Genomic DNA, 24,514 nt, shown 5'->3' with positions numbered 1-24,514 from the left:
TTAAATTATTACCCGTTGGTTGTTTTTGCTGTTACGTTTGTTGCCAAGGAAGTTGAAAGAAATCTGTTAATGTTTACGCACCAAATGATTTGTTTGTAGTCTTTGCATACACACGCACGCCAAGGTATAATAACATAATCGAGATTATTATCGTAATTGTGGGTTTTCCAAACAATTTTGAAATAAAAAGCATTAAATGTAATTATTGGGAAATATTTTCCGAATATTAGGGCAAGAATAAGGCTAACCTTGGTTAAATTACATTCTTGACAAGATAAAATAATGTAGTATCTATTTAGTATTTCTTAAATACTAAAATACAAGTTTACGGTAAAACTTAAATCCGATTTTATTTTTTTCTTTACCAAAAATTCAAAATTAATATTACCTAGTTCCGGGCCGTCTCTGTACCAAAAATATATCCAAATGTAATTGAAGTCGAATCTCCACTGTACCTAAAATACAGCTCAGATTTAAGATATAAATCTTGGACACTAAAATGGATCAAAGCGCGACTTCCTTAAATATGTAATTATCTTATTTTCGTATTCTTAGCGAGGCGCCAGTTCTCACAGCAGAGAGAAAACAAGAGCGAGCTAACACTCTTTCTCTTTCACGCTCTTCCGGCTCTCTCTCGCTGTCTCTCCTTTTACGCTCCGCTCATTCGGCGCTTGCGCTGACTGAGACGCCGCTGCTTTGTTCGCCGCTTGTTCAAGACCAAAACGTCGAAATCAAAAACGCCAGTCAAATCGCCAGAAACTGTCGTGGGAGGCGGACGTGTTCAAGTGCCGCTCCAGAAAGCAACTAGACATTCTCTTGTAAATGCCAAACTAATATGTTTTAAATTGATTAATTCACAATTAATAGAATTTAATTCGTGCGCGGCGTTGAGGAATAACGGTTCTTCCCGCAGCCAACTTAACTCGGTGTGTGTTTACTTTACACAAGTGCAAGAGTGTATGGGTGTGCGCGAAACGGAAATAAGAAATAAACAAGAGCGACAGCAATAACAAGAGCAAAAACAACGCAACAAGAAGTGTAAGCAAAAGTGAAAAGGAAGACGAAAGAGGAAATACTAAAGTACAACAACAAATAAACGAACAAAACGCCAGAGTGCAAGTGCATCGCGTGAGTGTCTTACAGTGTGCGTGTGCGTTTGTGTGCTTGCGTTTATTTTAGTGTGTGTTGGTGAGACAGCGGCGGAAGTAGAAACGTTTGACTTGTTCTTCTGCTTTGCCTTCTTTATTTGCTCCGCTTTGCGGCTGGAATTCGTCGCAGAACGAAACGAAAATAAAAACAAAAACAGAGAGCCAGGATTAGCCCCAAAAGCACACAACCACCGCCCACTCATCGGCCCCCCACGAAAAAGGCAAAAGAAACAACAATAATAACAATGGCAACTTGGCGCGACGCCCTCTTCGTCATCAGCAGATAACAACAAGAAAAACATCGAATTAACAAAAACAACAGAGCGAAGCAAAAAGCTAAAGCATTCTGGGATCTGGACATATCCGCTTCCGCGTTTGCTTCTGTCGCTAAAAAAGCTCAAGAATCGAATCCGAAGCCCAACGTAAACAGACAAAATCACTCGCAGTTCGTCACCACGGTGCACAGTGGAGCAAACAGGTAAGATATTGGGAAAATAAACTGCTGAATTATGCGAAAAAAAACGTTTATGTTTATGTGAAAACTAGTTTAATGTTCTTTCCTTGGTGGTATTAATTTTCTTTCTTAAAATCGCAATTATTGGATTCACATTTTTATTATATTATATTTTGCATACATCATTTCTTGTCGTTTAACTTTCATGAACCAAAATATCAAAAATGTTTTGCTAACGTAAATAAAAATTCCTCTACCATAAATGCTTTTATGTCTCCCCAATGGCATAAAATTTGCTTTATTATGGTTAGTCACCCGTTAATCAATTTTCTATAAATACATATAAATATAAATTCCTAAATTAAAATCAAGATATACTAACCACCAGGCACCAACGTACAATGTTTTTAAAAAATGGTTATTAAATTTTCTATTATATTCTCAAGCTTTGGCAAGATCCAAATGATTAAAGGATTTAACGAGTATTACCGTCCATTTTCCTTATATCTTCCTGTTGTCATCTTTGCTTTATTACGAAATTGATAAACACCATCATTTTGGTAGATGTATTTCCCATAACTACGTCACAATGGTCATGAAAACAGTCTTGACTTGTCTGAGCAGCTGATAAATAATTGCTCCACCTTAATCTGCTGTTGGTTATCTGCTAAATATGACTTCCCCACTTCGCTCCACACAATGTCTTACAATGTTTGAGTTTTTGGTCTCTGGTTGAGGTCAACAATTTGTCGGATCTACACGTGTAAACAGATAACTTGGGGCTATATTTGGAGCATACTATATTCGAGATGGGGATACTCGGCAACAATGGTTTATCTAAGGTTTTATTTGATTTATTTGCATGTTATATCAGAAGATCTGACTGTGGCGTTTTTATTAGGGCTTGTTACAATGATACAATTTTATGAAGATCTTTTGGGAGTGGTTTCTTACTTTAATTAATATGGTGGTTATCTGATTGTTCCTCATTTTCTAAATTATTTGTATTTTATAATTATTATTTGGTTTAAGAGAAAAGATATTTCCTATTGTCCAGATATTATAAGTCCATTAAGTTCTACTGAAATTAATTAATCAGTGGAATTTGTTTAAAAAATGTGGTTGGGAACCATATGTTAATATCATAGTATGATAATAATATGATATGATAGTAATTTCTTTTCCCAAGCTTACAATTTTGAGTAGTATTGTATGCACTGCACGCTCTACTGATTCCTTAGCATTCTACGATACAAACAAGATCGATTCAGTTGGAAAATAGCCTTTTCTATACATACATTCCACTCCATATAACGGTACCTAGGGTGCTTTTCGTAATGCCTGTTGCATCATATATTGGCTAGTACCGAGTTTTCCGCCTCGAAAATAAAGAAAACGGTAATTATCGAGAGCTCAGTACATGTCTTGGACTTCATATCGGTATTCTATATGTTATAGAACCGGGCATACGGAATGGTTCTGTTCGGTTCACGAGTCTCTTGTTGCATGCACTTTTCTATGGAAGTGAAGTGAAACAAAAGCGGAGCGTTGAGCTCCAATTAGGGTGACTCCGGCGACTCTGGCAAGCGTCAGCGAAATCTTATCGCAGAGGCGCTATGGCGAAAAGAAATACTCACACAATCATAATAACGTACATATATATATATATATATATTGTATGAAAAAAAGTAAAAACAGCCAGCAGAATTGTGTTTATTTATTTGCCTTTGCCGACCGACGACGTCGAACAAATCAACCAAACAGTTCCTGCTTCTGCCGCAGCTATAAGGTATACATACCAACGTACATATAAATGGGTTTTCAGGCGGTTTGGTGGGGGGTGCGAACTAGACACACACCTGATCGTGCGCCACCTCCGTTATTTTATAATTTTTTTTATAGATGAGAGGAGAATTCTCGCCAATAAATTTCATTATGTACAAAACAAACACAAGCACTATTGGGGACAGGAAAATAGTTCTAAGGAAGAGGGAATTATTTATTATTATGTAACAAGATTATGGCTTTTAATGGTTTAAATTTGATATTTTATTAGTTAAACATTAAAAAATTTAATTTATTTGGGTTTTTAAAATTTTTGGCTTTATTTTTTTAAAGAATTGTTTCAAAAATCTTCCCAAAAACTTCAATATAAACATTTTGATTACAAAATACCACATGCTTAATTTGCATATTATCTATTCACCTGACTATGACTGTTAGTCTTAAGATTTGTTTTTAAAAAAAATAAACAGTTTCTCTTCAATTAGCGGCAATCGAAATACAACTTTTAGAAGCTGCGTTTTTGCATGGCGGTTTTCCTTTCCTGGTTCTCTCTTTCTCCGCTCCCTTGCCATCCCCCGAGAGACTTGGCCTGGTGACCAGCCGGCGGCAGAAAAGCGGCAAAAGCAGCGTAAATACAATAAATTAAATTCACTTCCGCATTGCTCCCAACAAAAAAAAAAGCAAAAACAACGTAATGGGGAATGGGTGAGTGTGTGAATGTGTATGTGTGTGTGTGCGGGGCGCAGCGAAAGACAAACGACGTAAGAGAAAGAGCAAAGCAAGTGCACGGAAGCAAGAGAGCGGGTCAAAAGTGTAAGCGAGATAGAGAGAGGGAGGTAGACAGAGACAGGTGACGATCGCAAGAAAAAGAGGAAGGTGGAGGAGCAAAGCAAACAGGTATAAAAACTGTCGATCATGGGGTGGAAGAGTGTGGGGAAGAGAGGGAGAGATGGAGCAAGAAAACATCGACCTATTCCCTCGCACCCATACTCACACAATAGCCCAGCAACTGACTCACTCACACTCACACGTGCGAATCACAGCCAAGACACAAAAAACAACACAACTATAAGCGGCGGCAAAATAATGAAGGAAAGAGGAAGAAAACGCCAAGCAGCAGCTACAGCAGCAAAAGCAACAATAAAAAACGCCTTAAAGCGGCTGAGATATTAACGCAAAATGCCGAACAAGCAAAAAACTGCCTGAGTATGTGTGCGTTTCGCTCTCTTTTTCCCAGTATTTTGAAGAAAAAACAAAAATATGTAGAAAAAACGACATGACAAGTTCTTTAGAAGGGTCAAACCATTTGATGGATAATACACGTGATCAAGCGATTTGAACAACTAGGTATTACTTTTAAGTAAAATTTTAAGAATATCATAATTGCATTTTATTTAAATATTAAGATTTATTTATATTTACTGTATATTATGTATTTAAACAATTATGTTATGACAACCACAAAAGCCACTATTTATCAAATTTGGGCCACTGAAGGGTTAAGGTCATTTAAAATGTCACAAGTCACACACTGATAATTTGATTGCCTTTGTTGTGGTGTTCTTGTGGTTCCCTTATTTTGGTTTTGTTATAGGGGCAATGCTTTAGCATTTTTTCTTCTTGCAAATTTCGCTTCCTTTTCTTCTATTTCGTTGGCATTTGTAGTTGTAACTTGCATGCGGAAGCTTACATTCAATACAAATACATCACATTTATATACATACAAATATGCATTAAAACACATGCATACATACATGTGTTTGTATGTATGTATTTACATCGCACATAAATATATTGTTGTTATCGCCCAGCAGATGTCGCTATTGTTGTTGGCAGTACATTTGCATTTATAAAGCAGCGAACGAACCACTTGTGCGTACTATTCATCCCATTGTAACCCATTTTATAGTGCAACGAAATCACACTAACCTGAATTTGCCATAAATGCAGCCAGCTTCCATTACGTCGTGTCTCAAATTCGCTAAAAGAAATAAAGAAAGTAGTGCAAAAGGCAAGCGAGAAAAGCAGCAACAACAACAACACTCCAATCAACGATCGTGCGAATTTGCCATTAAAAGCGGTAAAATATACACCCCACTTCCCTCTCTCACATCTTCGCTCTGTCTCTTCTCAACCCAACAACAGTGGGTAAGTTTTGGCTTTTTTTTTTTTAGGATTTGCCATTAAGGATGTCGTCAGAGCACAGTGGGATTATCTACAGCTGTTGCTCATAAGAAACTTCGATATTGTCATGATGTCAATGAGATCATACTTGAAATAAGTCCAGCTTAAAGGAAGTGAATCACTATTCCAGATATTTCCGAGAAATTGCAACTTTATTATGCGGTTAAATGATAGAGCTAAACCTTTAAAAATATATTTTATATGAATGGTTATAAGGTTGTGGGACAATCCTACTAATATACAGAATCAACTATTTTTACAGATAGTTATCATCAATTCTTAAAAGTTCTTTTCTAAACTATTGTCATATTGAAATTTTCAAAACTAATCATCTCCTATGTTTAAAAAGTTATTAAAGTAAAAAGTTTCAAATTATTAATGGATATTTCCTATTGGTTAATAAATTGACTGCTGTCTCACGGATTCAAATTTATATCCCTAACTTTTCGATACAATCTACTTAGTTCTGCACTTGCATCTTTCAAACGATCTCCACCCATCTGGCGGCCCATTCATCTTGCACTTCTGACAATTTCCCGCAATCTTTTCTCACGATCATCATTTCCCCATGTTTCCCAATTTCTGCCCGCGCCGAAAACCCACTAAAACATTGTACACTAATACTCGTATTACTCCACTAGTACAATTTGTTGTTGTTGCAGCCTAAGCCAGCTTAGTCAGGCTATCGCTGTCTCTATCGCTTCGGCCTATACCCGTCTCTTTCGGTGTCTGAGTAACCTGTTGTGTGAATTATGTTACGAACGTAACGTGTTTCAAAATATAGGAAGTCTTGCTTGAGTTATAATACTCCGCTCAACTCGACTTTGGTGCTTTAACGGTGACTTGCTATTATCTAACTACAAAGAGTGGGAGAGGGAGAGAAAGAGATAGCGAGGAAGAGGGAGAAAGAATCGAACGAAGCGAAGCAACAAACAGAAAAAGCAAACACACAAATATTCGCCGCATTTTGTGCAGTTTGTGGCACATTTTCCTTTTGGCACACATACGATAAAGTAGTGAGAGAGGGAGGGAGGGCGCCATAAGTAAGCTAAAGCTAAAGAGGGTGGAAGAGTGGGTGGCAACATGGGGGGGCAAAAGTACATCAAGCAAGAAGTGGAGTAATGTTGTGGAAAGTCGCTTTCAAGTCGACGTCGTCTGTCGATGCAACACAATTAGGTAATTTTCCTTCTTTCTTCTTATTGAACTCCCATGAGAGGTGCAGCAGAGGGGGTGGTAAACTCCTCTACCCGCCTTTCAAGAGGGGAATTGCGTGGTGGATAACGTAACAGTTTTGGGTGCACCTAGCTTAAGGTGATGGCGTAACGCCAAAAAGGAAGTATCCGTAACGCTTGTCTATCGCAACAGATAAAACCAGAGACGGGAGAAAACAAGGAAAAAAATTCGAGCTGGAAGAAAGAGACGTAACAACGACGGGTGCTACCGGGACTTACACACCCAAGTTTTACGGCCTGGTAACAAGAGATACTTGAAACGACCCTTACTACGTCACAGTTACCGACGACTGTCCATTACAGTCTTTATCTAATACAAAAGGTAACTGTAACTGCTCGGAACTGATAAATGAAATATAGGAAAAAGGCACAAAAACACTGAGGGAAATAGTTTTTAAAATTAGAATTTGTTCATATTCTTTATAGTTCTTATATTTCTAACTGAGTAAATCATTTATAATGGTTAGAGATTATCTGGATAATGCCATAAAATGAAGATCAAATAAGCAACCCAAATTAAAAATATTAATTGCTATTTTTTCTTCACTGTAACTATTCAAAGTTGTTAAGAAAAGGGAAAAATAAAGAATGGGAATATACTACCTGTAGGAAATCGAGACCGTACCCCTCCTCCCCTTACCTTTGACCTACCTGTTGAACCTACAACAATGAATTGAGTTGAAAGCGGAACAGGTTCGCAACTTTGTGGGTGGTCCCTCGACCATAATTGTCACTCTCAAAACCCTAACTGCGACCGGCCGAACCCCTGGGCCACTACAGCTCTCGATATGATCCCGACCTAAATCGACCCCTCGACTTGACCCGAGAAAACAAAACGCACAATGAAGTTTTGGCATTTGGCACTTCAAGGAAATTGCATTCAAAAGGCGGAAGAAGGAAGAGGAGTGAAACCGTAGGGTGTTGGGCGGTTCGAAACAGCAGGCTCTCCACTGAGAACAATGCAGCAGCTGTGTTTCGTCATCGTCATTCTACGATTTTCCTACTTCAAAACGCAGCGGGCAGTGAAAAGGAAAATTTTTCCTATTTAGCTTGCGGCACTTGCGATGAATTATGTACAAGAAGTGCACAATAATAGATTGTTTTTAAGGACTTTTCTAATTTGTAAGGAACTGCGGCTGCCATTTTGAAAATTATTCTAAGGTCGAAGGTTTACTACCTATGTTACGTATGTTCCATTTTTCATTTTCCTAGTTTTTAAGTCGAATTTTTGGCAAATCTTTAATAAATCAATTTGATTTTGAGAACCGATAGCATAGATAACGCTCCCGAAATTCCTTTTTACCGGGTCCCACAAGTCCGTAAACCCTACGTACGTGCATTTGGCAGTATCAGTTTTGTATGTATGCAAACAGGTGGCGTTTGTGTATAATCAGTCGTTGGTCGATTTGTTGGCGGCAAGGAATGATAAGGCAACTGGAAAACGCACGGAACCAAAGCCAGGTGGTTGGCTAAGGGGGGCCAGTGGGCAGGTGAAAAAGGAGGTGGTGCCAAAATGTGTTTACGATAGAGTGAGTGGGACTTTGTGGATGGGGTTGGGGGGATTTTGGGGAACCGGAAATGACGGCAGTACAAGAATTTACGCTTTTGCTTTGGCTTCGAGTGGGTGGTTGTGTTTGGTTCTTTTTTTTGTTGGTCCTAATTGATACAATAATCAGTCGCAATCCATGTCAACTTTAACTTTTTTGTTATTTTTGTTATTTATTTTTTATTACACTCTTGGCTCTACATTCTTATAGTTCCTCTTTTGGAGGCATTCGGTAAAAAAGAACAGCCAAAACAATAGTATTTCGTTTTTATTTTTGGCTATTGTTTTTTTGCTTTTCCTTTTGTTTAATCATATCGCACGGTTTTCACAAGTGTTATTATAATGATTGCAGTTGTTGTTGGCCCCAGAATATTGGGCTGTTCAATTATTTACACCTTGATACGCAGAGATACGAGTTTTGAGATTATTTTATGGCTCCTTTGGCCAGGCCAGGCACTTCAAAATGCGTTCACGCAATGTGGGAAATGCTATATAAATTAGGGTTAAATTTCAAGGTCAAAAGAGGTAGGATGGTGCTGTATCTAATGGTAGATCTGTTAATGTTTAGTAGAAAATATCATTACTTACTTACAATTTATACAATTTTCTAATAATAACTTTTCTCTTTTATTTGCAGGTAATTAAACCCTTTAATTTGAAATCTGGATCTGAAAAATAGTTTGTAAGTCCTTATTGAGTATGAATTTTGGTCCTATTTTAGCTATCTAGTTTCTATCATAAATATTTTCTGCAAAAAAAAACAAACATTGTCTCAGCTTAAGAAGCCTTGCTAGTCCGAAAAGAGTTCCTCTAAAAAATCATCTTACATCAAAGACACTGCTGCCAGTTTTCTTTTCGCCCCTTCCCCAGTCAAGGAAGTCAGTTGTCTCTGCTCAAGTGGCAAGGAATCCTCCTTCTACTCCACATCCTCTCCAGCAACAGCACCTAAGACGAAATTGTTTTATTAATACTGGAATTACAGTTGAGATATTTTCAAGCGAATGCCGCCCTGTCTGCGGACCAAGTGTCAAATGAAACGACAGCTTCGAAAATACCCTCGGGCCAGATGAGATGAACCCACAAATGAGAGGGATGTGGAATGATGAGGTCCAAGTCAAGCTGGGAGATTATATTATAATTTTCCAAGTAAGGCAAACACGAATTAAAACAAACAACAAAATTGACACGAACAGCACGTAGCGCAATGATGTTGAAGGAGGCCTGGTGGTAGTAGAGAGTCAGATTTTCCGAGCCTCGAGATGTGTGAGGGGGCCACTCCTTCTTCCTACTCCATTGTCGCCAAATTCATAATTAGCAGCGGCTTAAATGAGTTCTTGGCCGATGGCAATGCGCAGAAACCTCAAGAGATCCCCCCAAGATCTTTGAGGGCTCTGTCTATTACAATTGTTAGTTCTTGGATTGCCGGATTCTGGGTATTCCTCTTGTCTCTCTCGTGACGAGTGCTGTGGATATTTCTTTTTTTTTTTTTATCTCATTAGGTCGGTTTGCCACGTTTTAGTGGCTACTTAAGAGCAACTTGCGGCATCGCCAACAATTGTTTATTATTATTATTGTGCCCACACTCACTCTCATGCCATTGTCCGTGCTTATCAAGCTTTTGCCTCTCGTCCCCTTAAATATATATATATATATATATATATATATATATATAATTATCAACGTTATTAAGAGTTTGTGTGAAAACAATCTCTGGAGAAGCCTTTTCAAAATGCGCGCTCTGCGCTTTGCTAATCAGCTCTCTCAAAATAACAAAACTAATAAGCCAAACTATTGAAGTGCAGTCGGGAAATTCCGCCTGGAAACAGAACCGAAATCAAATAGGTTTTTAACACTTGAGGAAATGCTCTCTACCCAACAGCTGTCGTCCCCCCTTCTAAGTACTTTGAATGCAATTGATTGATTGATACTATACGTTTCCGTGATGATTAAAGGCTGATAGGTTCGGGATTTTTTTACATCGTTTCTATTGGTTATGGTAGTTCCAAGATAATAAATAGATTTCTAATATATATTTATTTGACTTAGTCTTTATAAAGGTATGACATACAAAAAAACCCTTAACGCCCTTAAAACAATTCACACTACTGTTCATTTTGAAAGCTATTCTGGCCTGGAGTATTTGTTTTAACTTCTTATCTGTAATCCGGTTCCGTTTCCAACCGTTTTTTTTTTTTTACGATGTTTGTAATGCTCTTCGCCTAATCAATATTTCGTGTGTCGCCCTTTTTTTTTTTAACCAACCAAGCAAGATATGGCTCAATTTCCTGAGCATTAGCTCATGTATTGCATATCTTCTGAGATTATACATATATATTTGTTGATTTCCACAATCGAATTGTCGGAGGAAGTGAGCTATGGTCATTATGATGATTTCTCATCCCATTTGATAAACAATTCTCCCTGATGTTCCTGTGTAGACTTGGCATTTCCTTGGCTTTGTAAATGTTTACAACCTGTAGACGGATGGTATTAACTTACGCGCACTTATTCTTTATACGATCTTTATTTTTGCATTTCCCTGTGCGTTCCCTGTGTGTCTTGGAACCTGATTGTGATTATAGACAAGCGTCAGCGTCTCTCACTGTGTTTCTGTTTTCTGTAGCTTGAACATCCGCTTCCGCATTTATTAAGTGTCTTTCCACGACGACGCTTAAAACGTTCCACACAGCACAGCATAGCACGGCACAGCCCAGCTCAGTTAAGTTAAGTTCAGTTCGGTTCGGTTGAGTTCAGTTCGTTTAGAACGTTTTTACAATTCAGGTTTGGCGGGCTAGCTCTTGGCTTTGTTTTTTCTTTGCTGTTTTAGTTTTTTTTTTTTTTTTTTTAGCTCGTTCTCCTCTGTAATTAAGATGCGAAGCGCGATCGTCAAAGTTCTTTGGCTTTATATGCGGGGTTGTGGAGAAGGAAGCGGCTTCGCCATGCATGCCTAGATGTTAGCTATGTATGTGCTTGATTACTAGTGCAAATACTAACTACCGGTTTAGATGCCCGACCAGATTGTGTGCAAAAAAAAAAAAAAAAGAAATAGCCCGACGATCGAGTCAGCAAACGATCACTTATTGCACACGGAAAGAAAATAGGAACAAGATCAAGAAAGCTATCTTGAAATCAAAGAAGTTCTGAACAAATGGGTAGAATCTAACAGCTCTATAGATCTTTTTATTTCAGAAAATGGTTCTATTATAAACATTTTTTCCGCAGTGTAAGTGCCTTAGTTAGCTGGAATCGTTGTAGTTAGGCTGTTTTTTTTTTTTTTGCTGGTACACCGATCTAATTGCCCACAGGAAGCTGGAAGATCAGCCTCGATCAATAGTCAAACCACCGGAGCAGGAAGTGGCTAAAAAGTCTTTCTTTCTTCGATGGCAAAAAGACTCGGACAGAAAGTCTGAAGGTCGAGTGAAGTCAGATTGCTCTATGTATCTTATGCGTTATCTTATCTGCGAAGGGGGGGCATATTTGTTATGAACTTACTGAAACTCAAGCAAATCGTAAACATTTCATAATATACATATAAACATTATGGTGGAAGTGTGCGACGACGACGGATAGCGGAACATGTTGTATCTTTTATGTGCTCTGTCTATTTCTGTTGGTCTTTATCAGAGGAGCAGCGACACCTAAGTCAACAAGTAATCCTAGTTTACAGATATATATATATATATCTCGCCAAAGGCCTCCGCAGCAGGTGTGCTCCGAGGACGGGGATCTGACAGTGGAACTGGAACTGGAACTGGGATTACGAGTGATGGGGGATGGGAATCTTATCAGCTTGTTAGACAAGGTTCCTTTAGCATTCTTCTTTAGTATGTGTTGCAGAAGATTGTGTTGATGGTTGACTTGTGGGTGGTTCAGTTAAGATCTTCGGAAATGTTTACTTATGAAATTAAATGGTATTTAACAGAGGTATCAGTTATAAAATATTTCTTTATGATTACAGATAAAAGGATGTAATAGTGAAAGTCATCTTACTAGCTTCCTCTGATTACCTACCTCCCCCTTTATTGTCTACCCCTTCTACAGAGTTAATCTAAACTGTAGTTAAGAGTATTTTGCGGTCTTCAAACACGGAAGCAACTTATGTCAACCAACTCAATTGAACCCGTACTGACCCCGACCCCAAGTCAAAAGAGAGAGACGCACATGAGATGTCCAATGCTCGCCAATGCCTCCCCCTCTTTGGAATTCCCTCCAGCTTGGCAACCCCTTTTCGATATAAGAGGAAAACATTAAATTCTTGCTGCAAGGCAGCACAGTCCACAACAACAACAAAAACAACAATGATGATGATGATGCTGCTGATGACTGCCTTATTAAGTTAGGATGGTGGGCAGAAGGCAAACCATGATGGAGGAGGGGCCGAGAAGATTGATGCAAGTGCGAGAAAATCGCAAAGAGTTGAAACAAAAACACAGATGCGACTAATTGAATGTAATGGGCACAAATGATGCGGTTGATGCGGTCTAGGTCTATGACTATCCAGCTCCTCACCAGCAAACACCATTTGTACACTTAAAAAAGCCGGAAGTGTTAGGAATTCAAGTTTAGTTAAGGATTTAAGGATAACAAATTGGAAAAAATCTAAGAATTCTCTTCAGGAAACTTGATAGTTAATATATATACCTTAAGTTCAAAGTTAAAGCTTTCCTTTCATTATTGATATATTTTATAAATTCTATAATACAATAGATTTCTCTCAGTGTATCCCTACCATCATCCCCTTCTTTGAGCAACAACTAGAATGATTTTGAACTCTTGTCTGGTCGTTTGATGAACTCATCCATCGTATGGAAATGGAATATCTGACTGTAGATCTCTAGCATCTTTCTCTGTTGCTCGTTGTGGTTATTCTTTTTATTTCTAGGTAGTTAGCTACCGATTCGATCATAAGCATTATGATAATGATCATAATGATGATGCTGTGCTTTTGCGCCCTTTGTTTTCCGATTGTTCCAATGCTCATTACGAAGTCGGATATCTCTCTAGTCATGAGAATGATCAGCATAGAAGAGATGTATGTATGTTTTTGGTTTTTTTTTTTGTGCTGTGGTTTTGAGTTTGCATATTTATAAAAAAAAAAAAAAAACAACAACAAGAAAATACCGAAAAGGTTATCGAACGTTTGATATCATTAAGCAGTCCATCTCGCTCCCCCCTTTCGAGACCCGATGCGCATATAAAGATGAACAATGAGGCAGCAGAAAGAGTTCCACACAAAAAATAAAAAGAGGTAGAAAATAAGAAACTCGAATATAAAAGGAAAAAACAACGACTTGAAGCCGAGGTTTGAGCTACATTAGAACAAACACGTCACGTAACGCCTCCAGCAGCTGTAGATCTCCCCATCTCGTTTTTAGTTCTTCTCAACCTCTCTTTTTCACCTCTGTCTGATCGAGCAAAACAAAAGAGCTCGAAGCTAAAGCTGGAGAAGAGGAAGAAGACCTTTAATGTTGGCCAGATCTTGTCGCCAGATCAAAAGAGAAAACTACAGTGGTAAAAATCTGGATTTTAAAGTAGTGTAAATATCGAAAAATCTTACTTATAATATAAATTAAAGTCCTTAATTATTTCAAATTTATTTTAGAATTCAAGTTGGAACTGTTCTAGTTTCGAACTAACAAACTTCTTATGCAGAGACCACTGTATTATAATGACCAACCAAAGTGTTAGGTGGAGGGGAATGCCTGTGGCTCTCCTTTCTTTCTTTACTTTAATTTACAGCTACCGCAAGGCTTTTGGGTCTGGGACCGATTTGAGATCGGGTTTAAAGCTTCTCCAAAAGTGCGTAACGATGATTGATTTGCCTAAGCTTGAGCTTTGAGCCTGCCTTGTTCTTTGGGGGTTTGCTCCAAAAAAAAAAAAAGGCCGCAGAAAAAACAATAAAACAAAAGAAAAGTGCCTACGGCGCTTTAAGCTGAACACACATAAACTGACGATCTAGACAGAAAATGAACCGCAGACATTTGGCTTATTTCCCCGCTTCTTCGCATACTTTTTCTATATATTTTTATTTCGACTTTTGGCTGCGAAGAAGAACCCGGAATTGGCGTTTTTTTTTTTTTTTTATTTTTTTTTCACTTTGGTTGAGAGGGGTACCCATATACCAATACAGTTAAACGAAGGCAAACACAAATAGCAAACACGATACGCTCACGCGCTTGTTATGCACGCTCAGCAGCGTCTAAAAAGCGGTGGAGCTAGAAGAAGGGGTATTAAAGGGGGCTATCCGATGGGGAGCTAAGGTAAATCAAGAGTTACGAGCGCTTTGTTGTTGTTGCTGTTTCTTAAATATACGGTGACGAGTGTTGCGCTCAGAGCAGTTATAAAAGCAAAGCAGGTCGTTGACTTAGCTATTTCGAATTTTGAATATCTTTTTTTTTATGCTTATTAATTGAGTATTTGATATGAGCAAGCACACATATACAAGCATACGTATATGGCAATATCTGAAAGACGAAATACACGTGCAAAAAGTAAACACATCCATAGAAACGACTTGAACTCGAAACCTAAGTGAACGAATAGCCATTACTCATAGTTTTTTTTGATTGCCAAATGGCTGAAATATTAAAATAAAATTTTACATTATTTCTTTCTTATTTTTTTAAAGACAAATAATCAACATTACTGATAAACTTTAGACCTTTTAAGACTTACTGAAATTTCTAAAAGAAAATATAATAAAAAAAAGCTAATAAAATGATATTGACTGTTCATCTTATCTTTTATTGCAAAATATAGAGCCTATGAATTTTATGACTCAATGAAATTTCTATGGGAATCATTCACCTTGAAAGAATCTTAATTTCAAGATCCTTTTATTGGCCAAGTAAATCCCCTAAGGTCCCCTTACATTTGGCTGTCAAAAGAACATCTTCTATCTACCACGATCGATATGAATCGAATCGCAGTAAGACCCCCAACAAGTAAACTCATTGAATTACAGACAATTTGCGGACTAGGGTCAAATCCCTTGGCTTTAGGGGTTGATTTAGGGGCCAGACCTAAAAACACCAGCACAACAGAAAAGAAGAGATAAACAAAAAAGCCGATGCTGCACTTGAGCTCGCTCAAGGAAGACCTCATAAAAGAGATCAAATGTCAACGACAGCAACAGCAACAACCACCACCATAGGCAACGTGCACCACATGCCTCGTCATTCTTCCTTTCAGTTACTTCATTCCATTCTTTGATGGGTCTCGAACAGATCCGCAGCCGGGTTTCCAAGAAGTCCTACAAGATGTAAAGCAAAGTGCAGATCAGGTAGGGGAAGGACGGACGCATTTCCTCATTGCGCTGCTTCTCTACCTGATCATTACACTGAGAGAAATGTAGTGCTGGGTTGAAGAAAATATCCTCTAAATGTTGAACAATCTTTTTCTAAAGTCAAAAAGAAAAGGTTTTTCATTTACAAAATGAACATAAGGTTTTTTTTTACAAATTTTTAATGTGCATCTTGGATGCATTTTTCAGTGTAAAAAGGGAGACAGCATCCCTCTCACTCTTTCTTTCTTGCACCTTCCCTTCGATGGAGCGTTGAGCCGTTAATCTTAATGCGCCATGGCTGCTGTCGCTTCTGTCTCTCTTCGGGTTCCTTTTTCCCCCGTCATTTATGGCTATCAGATTTTCTTATTTTCCCATCGTTCTTACTGCGCAGCACTTGATGCACACAGTATGTGGACTGGGTAAGAGAGGCGTGGCGGGGTTCCGAAGAGAAGAGGATGCGCCTGCGGAAATTACTCATTAACGTTCAACTCCTGGCTGGGCACTCGGGTGATTCACTTGCAAGCTGGAATTCCAGCTGCGTCTAGGAGTGCCGATCAAAAATGCCATTCGAGTGTCATCTTAAGGGGCTAAGCGATAGGGAAGTACTATAGTGTTGGATTGTAAGTGAAATCTGAGCTGGAAGCCACTTTTCACTTAGTAGAAGAAGGTATTAAATCTGATGTCGGTTATTTTTATGTAAAAATATGAAAAATGGAAATATTTCAGTAAAGATTTTGAAAAGTAGATAGGGTTAATAGTGCTAAAATCCAAGCTGGCATTAACGTTTAACTTAATCTTATCTGATGGCTGTCCCATATAATCCTTTCCTTTCTCTTCTATAAGAACGCTTACCTCCTCGACTTCCTTATCCGCCTTTCAGATCTGCCATGTCCCATTTTCTAGCATTTCCGATCCCACGATCCCACACACGAAAGACCCCTCCTCCGCCTTCGCCAAAAACGGAAACATTGCAAATACTCGTAGAAAGAGCCCATGAAATTCTTTTAACCCATTTGCTTGTATTTGGTTTTCCAGCTTTCCTTCCACTCCCCCAGGCATTTATTTCTTTTTTCTTTCTTTTCTAAACTGATCGTTTTATAATTTTCGTTTGTAATTTCCGTTGAAACCGGTTCGAGATCGTTCGCATACCTTACCTCCGATTTTGAACTACCTGTGTGCCTGAGTTGATTTCGAGTTGTGCCAGAGAGAGAGAGAGAGAGTGAGTTAATGCTGCTCTTTTCGGATTCTTCTCTGCCGCGCCTCCTGCGCCGAGATTTAGAAATATTCTTTATACTCTTATTGCGTGTGTGAGACGACTGCTTCAAGTTATTCCACTGTAAAAAATGTGTGTTTGTTACTTTTAAAACATACATTAATAGGACATTTCGATTTTTATGTCCTGCAAAAAAGTCGTTTGGTTGGGCGCCAATTTTAATTTACTTCCATTATATAGTCTTTGAAATTTTTATATATGTTAACCTGAATTTTTTTCGTCAGTGTACTGACCCAACTCTGCTTGTTCCTGGGCTGCTGCCCTGCCTTCCTTATTGTTGTTTTCTTTTTAGCTGGCTGATGAGCATTCATTTGTCATTTTACTACGTGCCACCGACTCCAACTTTTAGCCGAATGTTTATTTATTTTGTGTTGCCGTTGCTGGTGCTGCGGAACATGTGTGCACTAGAATATATGATTTTATTTTAGTGAAAACTCAACCATGTGTTGTGGCAACCGAAATAACACGTAGGATCGTTTTTGTATCAGTATGTGTGTGTCTGTATGGTGGAGTGTGCACAATCAGCAGCGGGGCATCAGCATTTACCTCTAGCTCTCTTCAAAAACAAATAGATCGGATCGGTTGTGGATCGGATAGACCCCCTCTAAGCCATGTACATGCACAATAAAATATTCAAGGCGATTATTATCTTCCTCCTCATCATCATCATCATCCGTCCTCCGCCCCCTTTTTTCTTTCCCCATCGCCATCACAAATATTTCATGTTCTTTCTTGCCCTCCCTTTCTGGCGCTCTCGGCAGTGCTCACTTGTTGAAAGCGCTTCCCGGAGAATGAGGAAGTTTCTTTCGGGAGAGCAAGACAACCGAGTCGGTCGGGGAGAGATGCGAGATAAATCTGAACATGTGTGCAGCGAAAACGTCTGGTCCGGCTATATGTGGGAATAAATACAGCACAGGACAAGGAAATATTGCTCTGCTTATGGGAACAACATTTTAAGACATTAACTATAACTTAAGAAACAAATCAAAACCATTAAAGTAACATTAACTAAGTCAGTGAAGATCTGAAATTAATTTTAAAATTTATAATCAAGAGGAATGTTACCATTTTATTGCTTACTTTGGCTGTGTTTGTGAACAGGGTGCCCCACGTTTTGGCTGGATGCTACTCCTGCTCCTCAACATCCCCATACTTGCCACAATCATCTCGATCCACCGACTGAGACTTGCTGCTCTCTTTACCCACTGGCGGATTTATTAGTTGCCCCATCCGTAGCAGCGTCTTTCTCCAACACTGGTCGCTCCCATCCCACTCCCTCTTCTCTGGCTGCTGCTTTTGGAAACGGGTTTTCTGTTTGGAATGTGCACTTCCGTTTGCTGCTGCAGCAAGATACGAGAGTGGGCAATGGGCACGGCTTTCAAGTTTCGAGAGACGTTCGACTTGGCCGCTCCCCCGGTACCCTGTACCCCGTACCTCATGCCCCGCACCCGTCGGCTGGTGCCATCAATACATTCGCTTATGTTGAAATCTTTACAGCAAATGATCACCGCCATGTGTGTGTATACGTCTTTCGGTATTCGTGTGTCTGCGTTTGGTTTGTACACATCCGGAATGGCAGTGTGTACTGCCGCCCATGCACACCCATACCACCAGAAGAGATCACACATTTTTGGTGGAAATTACCATATTGAGAAATTTACAATTAAAAAGCTTTTGCCGCTACTCTTTGACGACTAAGAAATGCTCTAAGAGTTTATTATTTGGATAATTTTTTATAAATCTTAAATAAAACCTTCCAAAATATCTTCAGGAAGTGAAATTAAAACCAAGGTTGTGGAAATTTTGTATTTATGAATTTCTTTTGAGGTGTGAAGTGTCAACAATTTAATAACCATCCGTATTTAGAAGCGGAAGAGCCTAAAGGGGATTTAAGGCAAGGCCTCACGTTGGGTACTAAAAGTTTGTTATAAAACTAAAAATTAAATTCAATAAACGGAGGGAAGAAAATATCAATAGAAAAGAGCAAAAGTCAGGTGGTAAAATAAAAATGTTGGTTGATATTTTTCCCTTGTAGCGCATTCAAAAGTTCGTTGTGGTTGAATCCTCTTCTTTTTATTTTGGAACAATCTTCTCCCGCTTTTGCTCTTTTTCCTCTGGTCTGCCTGCGCCTCGGTCGCTGCGGGGGTGTGTTGCTGTTGCCGCTGCTGCTGAAGATGCCCGCTGAGCAGAGATATCGAGAAGGAAGAAAAGAGAGAGAGGTCCGGTCCAGACCTCTGTCGCTGCCTGATCGGATCCTCTGCTGCGCTGCCTCTGTCTCTGCCGCTGCCAGTGAGTCACGCTCTTCGCTCTCCGAGATCGAGATCCCGTCGCCAGTTTGCGCCAAGTAGTGTTCGGATGCGCTTGCCCGCAATATATCGGCTATATCATTACACACATACACACACAAATATACGCACGCACAAATAGATTCATTCCGTCGCGTTTCTGTTGTTTTTGTTATTCTTGCGTCGGCATCGGAGAGATATATTATTTGTTTATTTCATCCTCATCCATCGGCTGCCCCGCGACGATTATGAAGAAATCTGATTTGGTTGGAATGCGAATGTCTGTCTGAGTGTCGCTCTCCCGCTCGCTCCCGTCGACGACGACGGATCAAATCGGATTGGATCGGTATGTGTGGCGTCTGGGAGCGGGATCAGTGTTATCCCCTACTCCACGACTAGGTGATGTGTCCGCTTAGATATTTCTCTGGCGGAAGTGTGTCGACGAGTGATCAACAACAACCATTTGGCCACATCCTTTTGCGATGTTAATTTCTCAGTAGTGAACTTTGAACCGCCAAAAGAACTGTGTGCTTGGCATCCATGCCAGATTCTGTGGTAGTTTTCCATATTTAAAATAAACAAAAAAGTTTCCCTTGAAATTACTCAAATGGTTTTTCAGACAAATGTATGTTGTGTGTTATTGTGTTTGTTTAAAAAAAAACAAGTTCTGAAATTTGTCGAAGGGTTTCAGTAATACCTAAAAAGGCAGTGAAAATACAAATTTAGAGTACAGTGATTTATAGGAATGTGAATCACGTTTACTGGGATTACTCAGAACAAAGCTCAACGAAAGATAAAATAGTATAATCAACTTTCAATAATATATACAAGAAAGTAACACTCATATATGCCAATAAATATTATTACTTAAAACAAAACTTAGTGACTGAGTTTCATAAAATTATACATTCTCATCGGATTATTCCTTTTGAAACAACATTTTTGTATTTATTATTAGCATTAGTAAATTCTAAAAGATAATCTTCTTTATTAAAAATTATATTTAGCTTTCATATTTTTGAAATTATATACTTATTTATATTTACTCTTTCTATTTATTTTTAGATAATACAATTTAAAGGCACCATTAGTGGCTCCCACTGATACGGATCCGCTGACCAGGATACTTCCTTACACACTGTGGCTGCATGTCCAAAATGAAAATGCTCCCAGTACAGTTATCATTGAACTCGCTGAATCCAGGCATCTGGAATGATGTGCTCTGGCGCTGCCCTCCCGCGCCCTCCAGCCAATTGGCGGAGCTTAAGACACAACTGCCCCCTTCCCTGCCCTCTGATCCGCGTCTCTGGAGCCGCGAGGATGTGCTCGTCTTCCTACGGTTCTGTGTCCGCGAATTCGATCTCCCTAAGCTCGACTTTGATCTCTTCCAAATGAACGGCAAGGCGCTGTGTTTGCTGACACGAGCGGACTTCGGACACAGATGTCCGGGGGCAGGAGATGTGCTTCACAATGTGCTGCAGATGTTGATCATAGAGTCCCACATGATGCAGTGGCATCTGCCCAACAGTCCAGTAACGCCCACCAGTCGTTATCCCCTGTCGCCGCACAGTCATCCGCCGACACCTACGTGGCCACCATTAAATGCACCGCCGGAAAACAGTCCCTTCCATAGTTCGGCTCACGGATTGGCGGGACATCATTTCATGGCACCGAACTCTGTGACGCTGAGTCCTCCGCCCTCAGTGGATTCCCAAGCGAGTAGTCCACCCCAGGCACCGTACCAAAACGGAGCAGTCTCTGGAGGAGCAGCAACAGTATCAGGACCAACAACCAATGCTGGTGGCGCCACTAACAACAGCAATCCCACGTCGTCCAGTGCCAGCAGCACCGGAAGTAATGGCACCCAGCCGAACATTATGCCCATGAAGGGCATTAGCAGTGCCAGCAGCAATCACTCCGATTCTGAGGAGGAATACTCTGAGACTAGCGGTGGAGTGGGCAAGTTGCAAACAGCACCGCTGTCCTACAGCACGGCCAGTCCGCCGGGAACACCCATACTGAAAGACATCAAGCCCAATTGGACGCAACAGCTTACGAATAGTTTTGTAAACTCGTGGTCCCAACAGCAACAACAGCAACAGCAGCAACAGGCTGCTGCAGTGGCCGCAGCCGCAGCTCAAGCACAACAGCAGCAACAGTTGCAGCAGCAGCAGCAACAACAAATGCCCCAGAAGTTGACTCTAGATAATACTGCTGGCCCAGTGGTGACCCCTGCCGGTGGATCCATCTCCGCACCGACCACACCCAGTTATATGTATAAAGCCAAGAGGGAGTTCTTCCCCGAAAATTCAGAGCCCAATACGAGTAAGTTGTTAAATGAGATTATTTCTAAAACAGAAACTAAACCCCATTCTTTACTTCTTTTAGATGGCCGCCTGTTGTGGGACTTTTTGCAACAGCTGCTAAACGATCGCAACCAGAAGTACAGCGATCTGATAGCATGGAAGTGCCGCGATACGGGTGTCTTCAAGATCGTCGACCCCGCCGGTCTGGCCAAGTTATGGGGCATCCAGAAGAATCATCTGTCCATGAACTACGACAAGATGTCGCGTGCCCTGCGTTATTATTACAGGGTTAAACATACTCCGCAAAGTACAAGGCGAGCGACATTGCTATCAGTTTCTACGCAATCCCACGGAACTGAAGAACATCAAGAATATTTCGCTTCTGCGGCAATCGACGCCGGCGAATGGAAATGGTAACGGTTCATCGATGCCGCAAGGCAGTAATCAGGCTCCTGGAAGTCCTGCTGGCCAAAATTGGAATCCGCAACAGCAGCAGCAGTCCCAGCAGCAGCAACAGCAATCGCCCCAGCGTCCCGCCTCACGGAATGGACCGATGAGCCTGCCCGCCGTGGCAGCTGTGGCAGCAGCAGCTGCTGCAGCCTATGGACCACCGCCCACATCGCCGCTCTTCATGCACGCTATTAATGGAGCTTTTCACTACCTTTCGGCGGCGGCAGCTGGTCCGCCACCCAATTCCCCTGCCCTGAACACCCCATCCGCTGTTGGAGGACCCGATAAGTTTCAGTTCCATCCCCTGAAATTGGAGAATAGCTCGGGATCAGGTTCGGAAAGCGCTGGCGAGGATCTGAAGCCCACGGATCTGAGTGTCAGTAGCAAGAGCAACGCCACCAGCAACGAGGACTGCTATCCGTAAGTCTGCCAAGACTCATTTTCATATCAGAGAGCTAATCCAAACTTCCGCCCTGCAGACTCATTCGTAACGCTGACGGGCTGACGACCATTAAGTTGATACGCTATAACGATCATCAGGGAGCCGCTTCGCCAGCTGAGCAATCTCCGAAGTCGGATGACCAGCAGCCCGCCGCCTCCACTGCCAGCAGCTCGCCCAGACCCATGGATCAGGTCAGTGAGCAGGCACAACCCGTGCCCATGGATAGCGATTGTAATGGCGGAGAGTCGGAGGATTCGTTCAGGCATATGCGGCAGTAGGAAGAGCAATAACCTGTAACAATCACCGTACTACTTTCATCTTCAACTCCCTCCTGAGCACACACACACACACAACATTACCTGACCTAAATAATATGGGACCAGCACAACATGCGCACACACACAAACATATAAACAGACACCCTGCTGGACATAGATCTGGATGCCTTTCGGTTAGGATGGGTCGTAGGATAGGCAAACCATATGGAAAACTAATCTTTGAAGAATTTGAAGAAACTATATAAAACAAGCTCTTAGTTCTTTCTTACATACAAATTGATATTCAATATAAAATTTCTAAATCTGAATTCCTCATGTCCTTCAAAGAATAGATTTCGCTGTTCTGATACGACCTGCCCGACTTTCTGTATATAGAAATCATATCTGCATAAACACACATACATAACATACATATATTTTATACATCAAGCGTATTTATTAAGCTAAGCTAAGCAAATGCAGAGTGCATGTAATTTCATTGTTGTAAGTAGATTTCTTGAGCCGGCGCAGCGCAGCCTTCGATTTATGTGCCAATTTCTACATTTATCAAAAACAAAACAAAACAAAAAAACAAAGAACGCCTAACCATAATCAATCATATATAAGTAATGAGTAGTGATTAAGGAGAGAACATTAGGCAGTAGCTTAGACCTTAAGTGTTGCCACCTTTGAGCTTTACAAATGTTGCCTCAACAATGGTTTCAAATTTATGAAAACAAAAAAAAAGTAAAAACCAACAAACATTGTTAAAATAGAAAGAAAGTGAAGGAAATATGAAATTTGAATTGTTGGCGAAATTGTTAATTAATATACAAATCTGCATAGAAAGAGTTTTTTGTATACAACAAGACAAATTGATTTCTTGTGATAACAACAGAATTATCTTTGATTCACATTATGGCTGAATTCATACCGAAAAAAGAGCAATCCTAACAAACGAAACTGAAACAGTTTTGTGATCCTTCTTGCAAGGATGGGATTGCTCTGTCTTTAAGATCAGCCTGAAAAGAGAGCTTTCAAAATTCAATTTCAATTGAGCCCCTTAGCCCTAGTTACACTGCAACAAGCAAAAACACATACATATAAAAAAAAACAAGAAAAATAAAACATTGGCTTCCATTTTAATATAGCAATGATGATACACACAAGCATATATGTATACACATTAGTTTTCTATTATCTTTAATTTTATTATATTATTTGTACTGTAGCTTAAGCGGCTGCAATTAAATGGCAGCCCAGCAGGAGATGTTGCAGCAAATGAAGGTGTTCATTTAAGCATTAACAAGTTTAGTTTGTAAAACGCTTACGATCTTACCACCACACACCCACACCCCCACCACCCAATCACCACCCACTCACCAGCTCTAAATACAATGAAACAATAGAAAATGTACATTTGAAGCACTTTATTAATTATATCAAACAGAATGAATCGAGTTAGGGAGAGATATCATCAATGCACTTTCATACATTTAGCCTGTAGTGCAACTGTAATTATTAATTATTGTGTAGATTTATGGTAATGATAATTTTCTATTTGTTTTTCGTACGCCTTAAGTATAAACACCGCCAATAGCTAATAATTAGCACTCTAGTGTCGCCACAATACCTGTTCTTCCATTGAAAACGTTATCTTTCGATCAATACATAATTTATATATGTATAAAAAAAGGAAACAAATTTATATGCAATAAATAAATTGAAAAGTGAAATCCAAGATCCTTGAGATTGACTATCATTTTTGGTGCTTCAAAATTTACTGGGCAATATATTTTCATTATTTCTTTTTGTTGCAAGTATAAAATACAGAAATTGATTTGGCAATATTATACAAATTCTATAA

General features: G+C 39.8%; 1 protein-coding gene across 1 annotated transcript; it reads left to right on the top strand.

The window, feature by feature from the left end:
* Window positions 1–741: 741 nt before the first annotated feature.
* LOC108110737 (ets DNA-binding protein pokkuri) lies at window positions 742–24,388 on the top strand. Its single transcript, XM_017219941.2, is given in 5 exon segments — window positions 742–1,626; window positions 20,258–21,517; window positions 21,581–21,789; window positions 21,791–22,368; window positions 22,428–24,388. Coding segments are annotated over 4 exon segments (2,205 nt in total). The 5' UTR covers window positions 742–1,626; window positions 20,258–20,340; the 3' UTR covers window positions 22,669–24,388.
* Window positions 24,389–24,514: the final 126 nt, after the last annotated feature.

Source organism: Drosophila eugracilis, unplaced genomic scaffold, assembly GCF_018153835.1.
Source record: "Drosophila eugracilis isolate 14026-0451.02 unplaced genomic scaffold, ASM1815383v1 contig_587, whole genome shotgun sequence".
Taxonomy (NCBI): domain Eukaryota; kingdom Metazoa; phylum Arthropoda; class Insecta; order Diptera; family Drosophilidae; genus Drosophila; species Drosophila eugracilis.
Note: the sequence above shows the minus strand (reverse complement) of the source record. Positions and strands in the feature narration are given on the sequence as shown.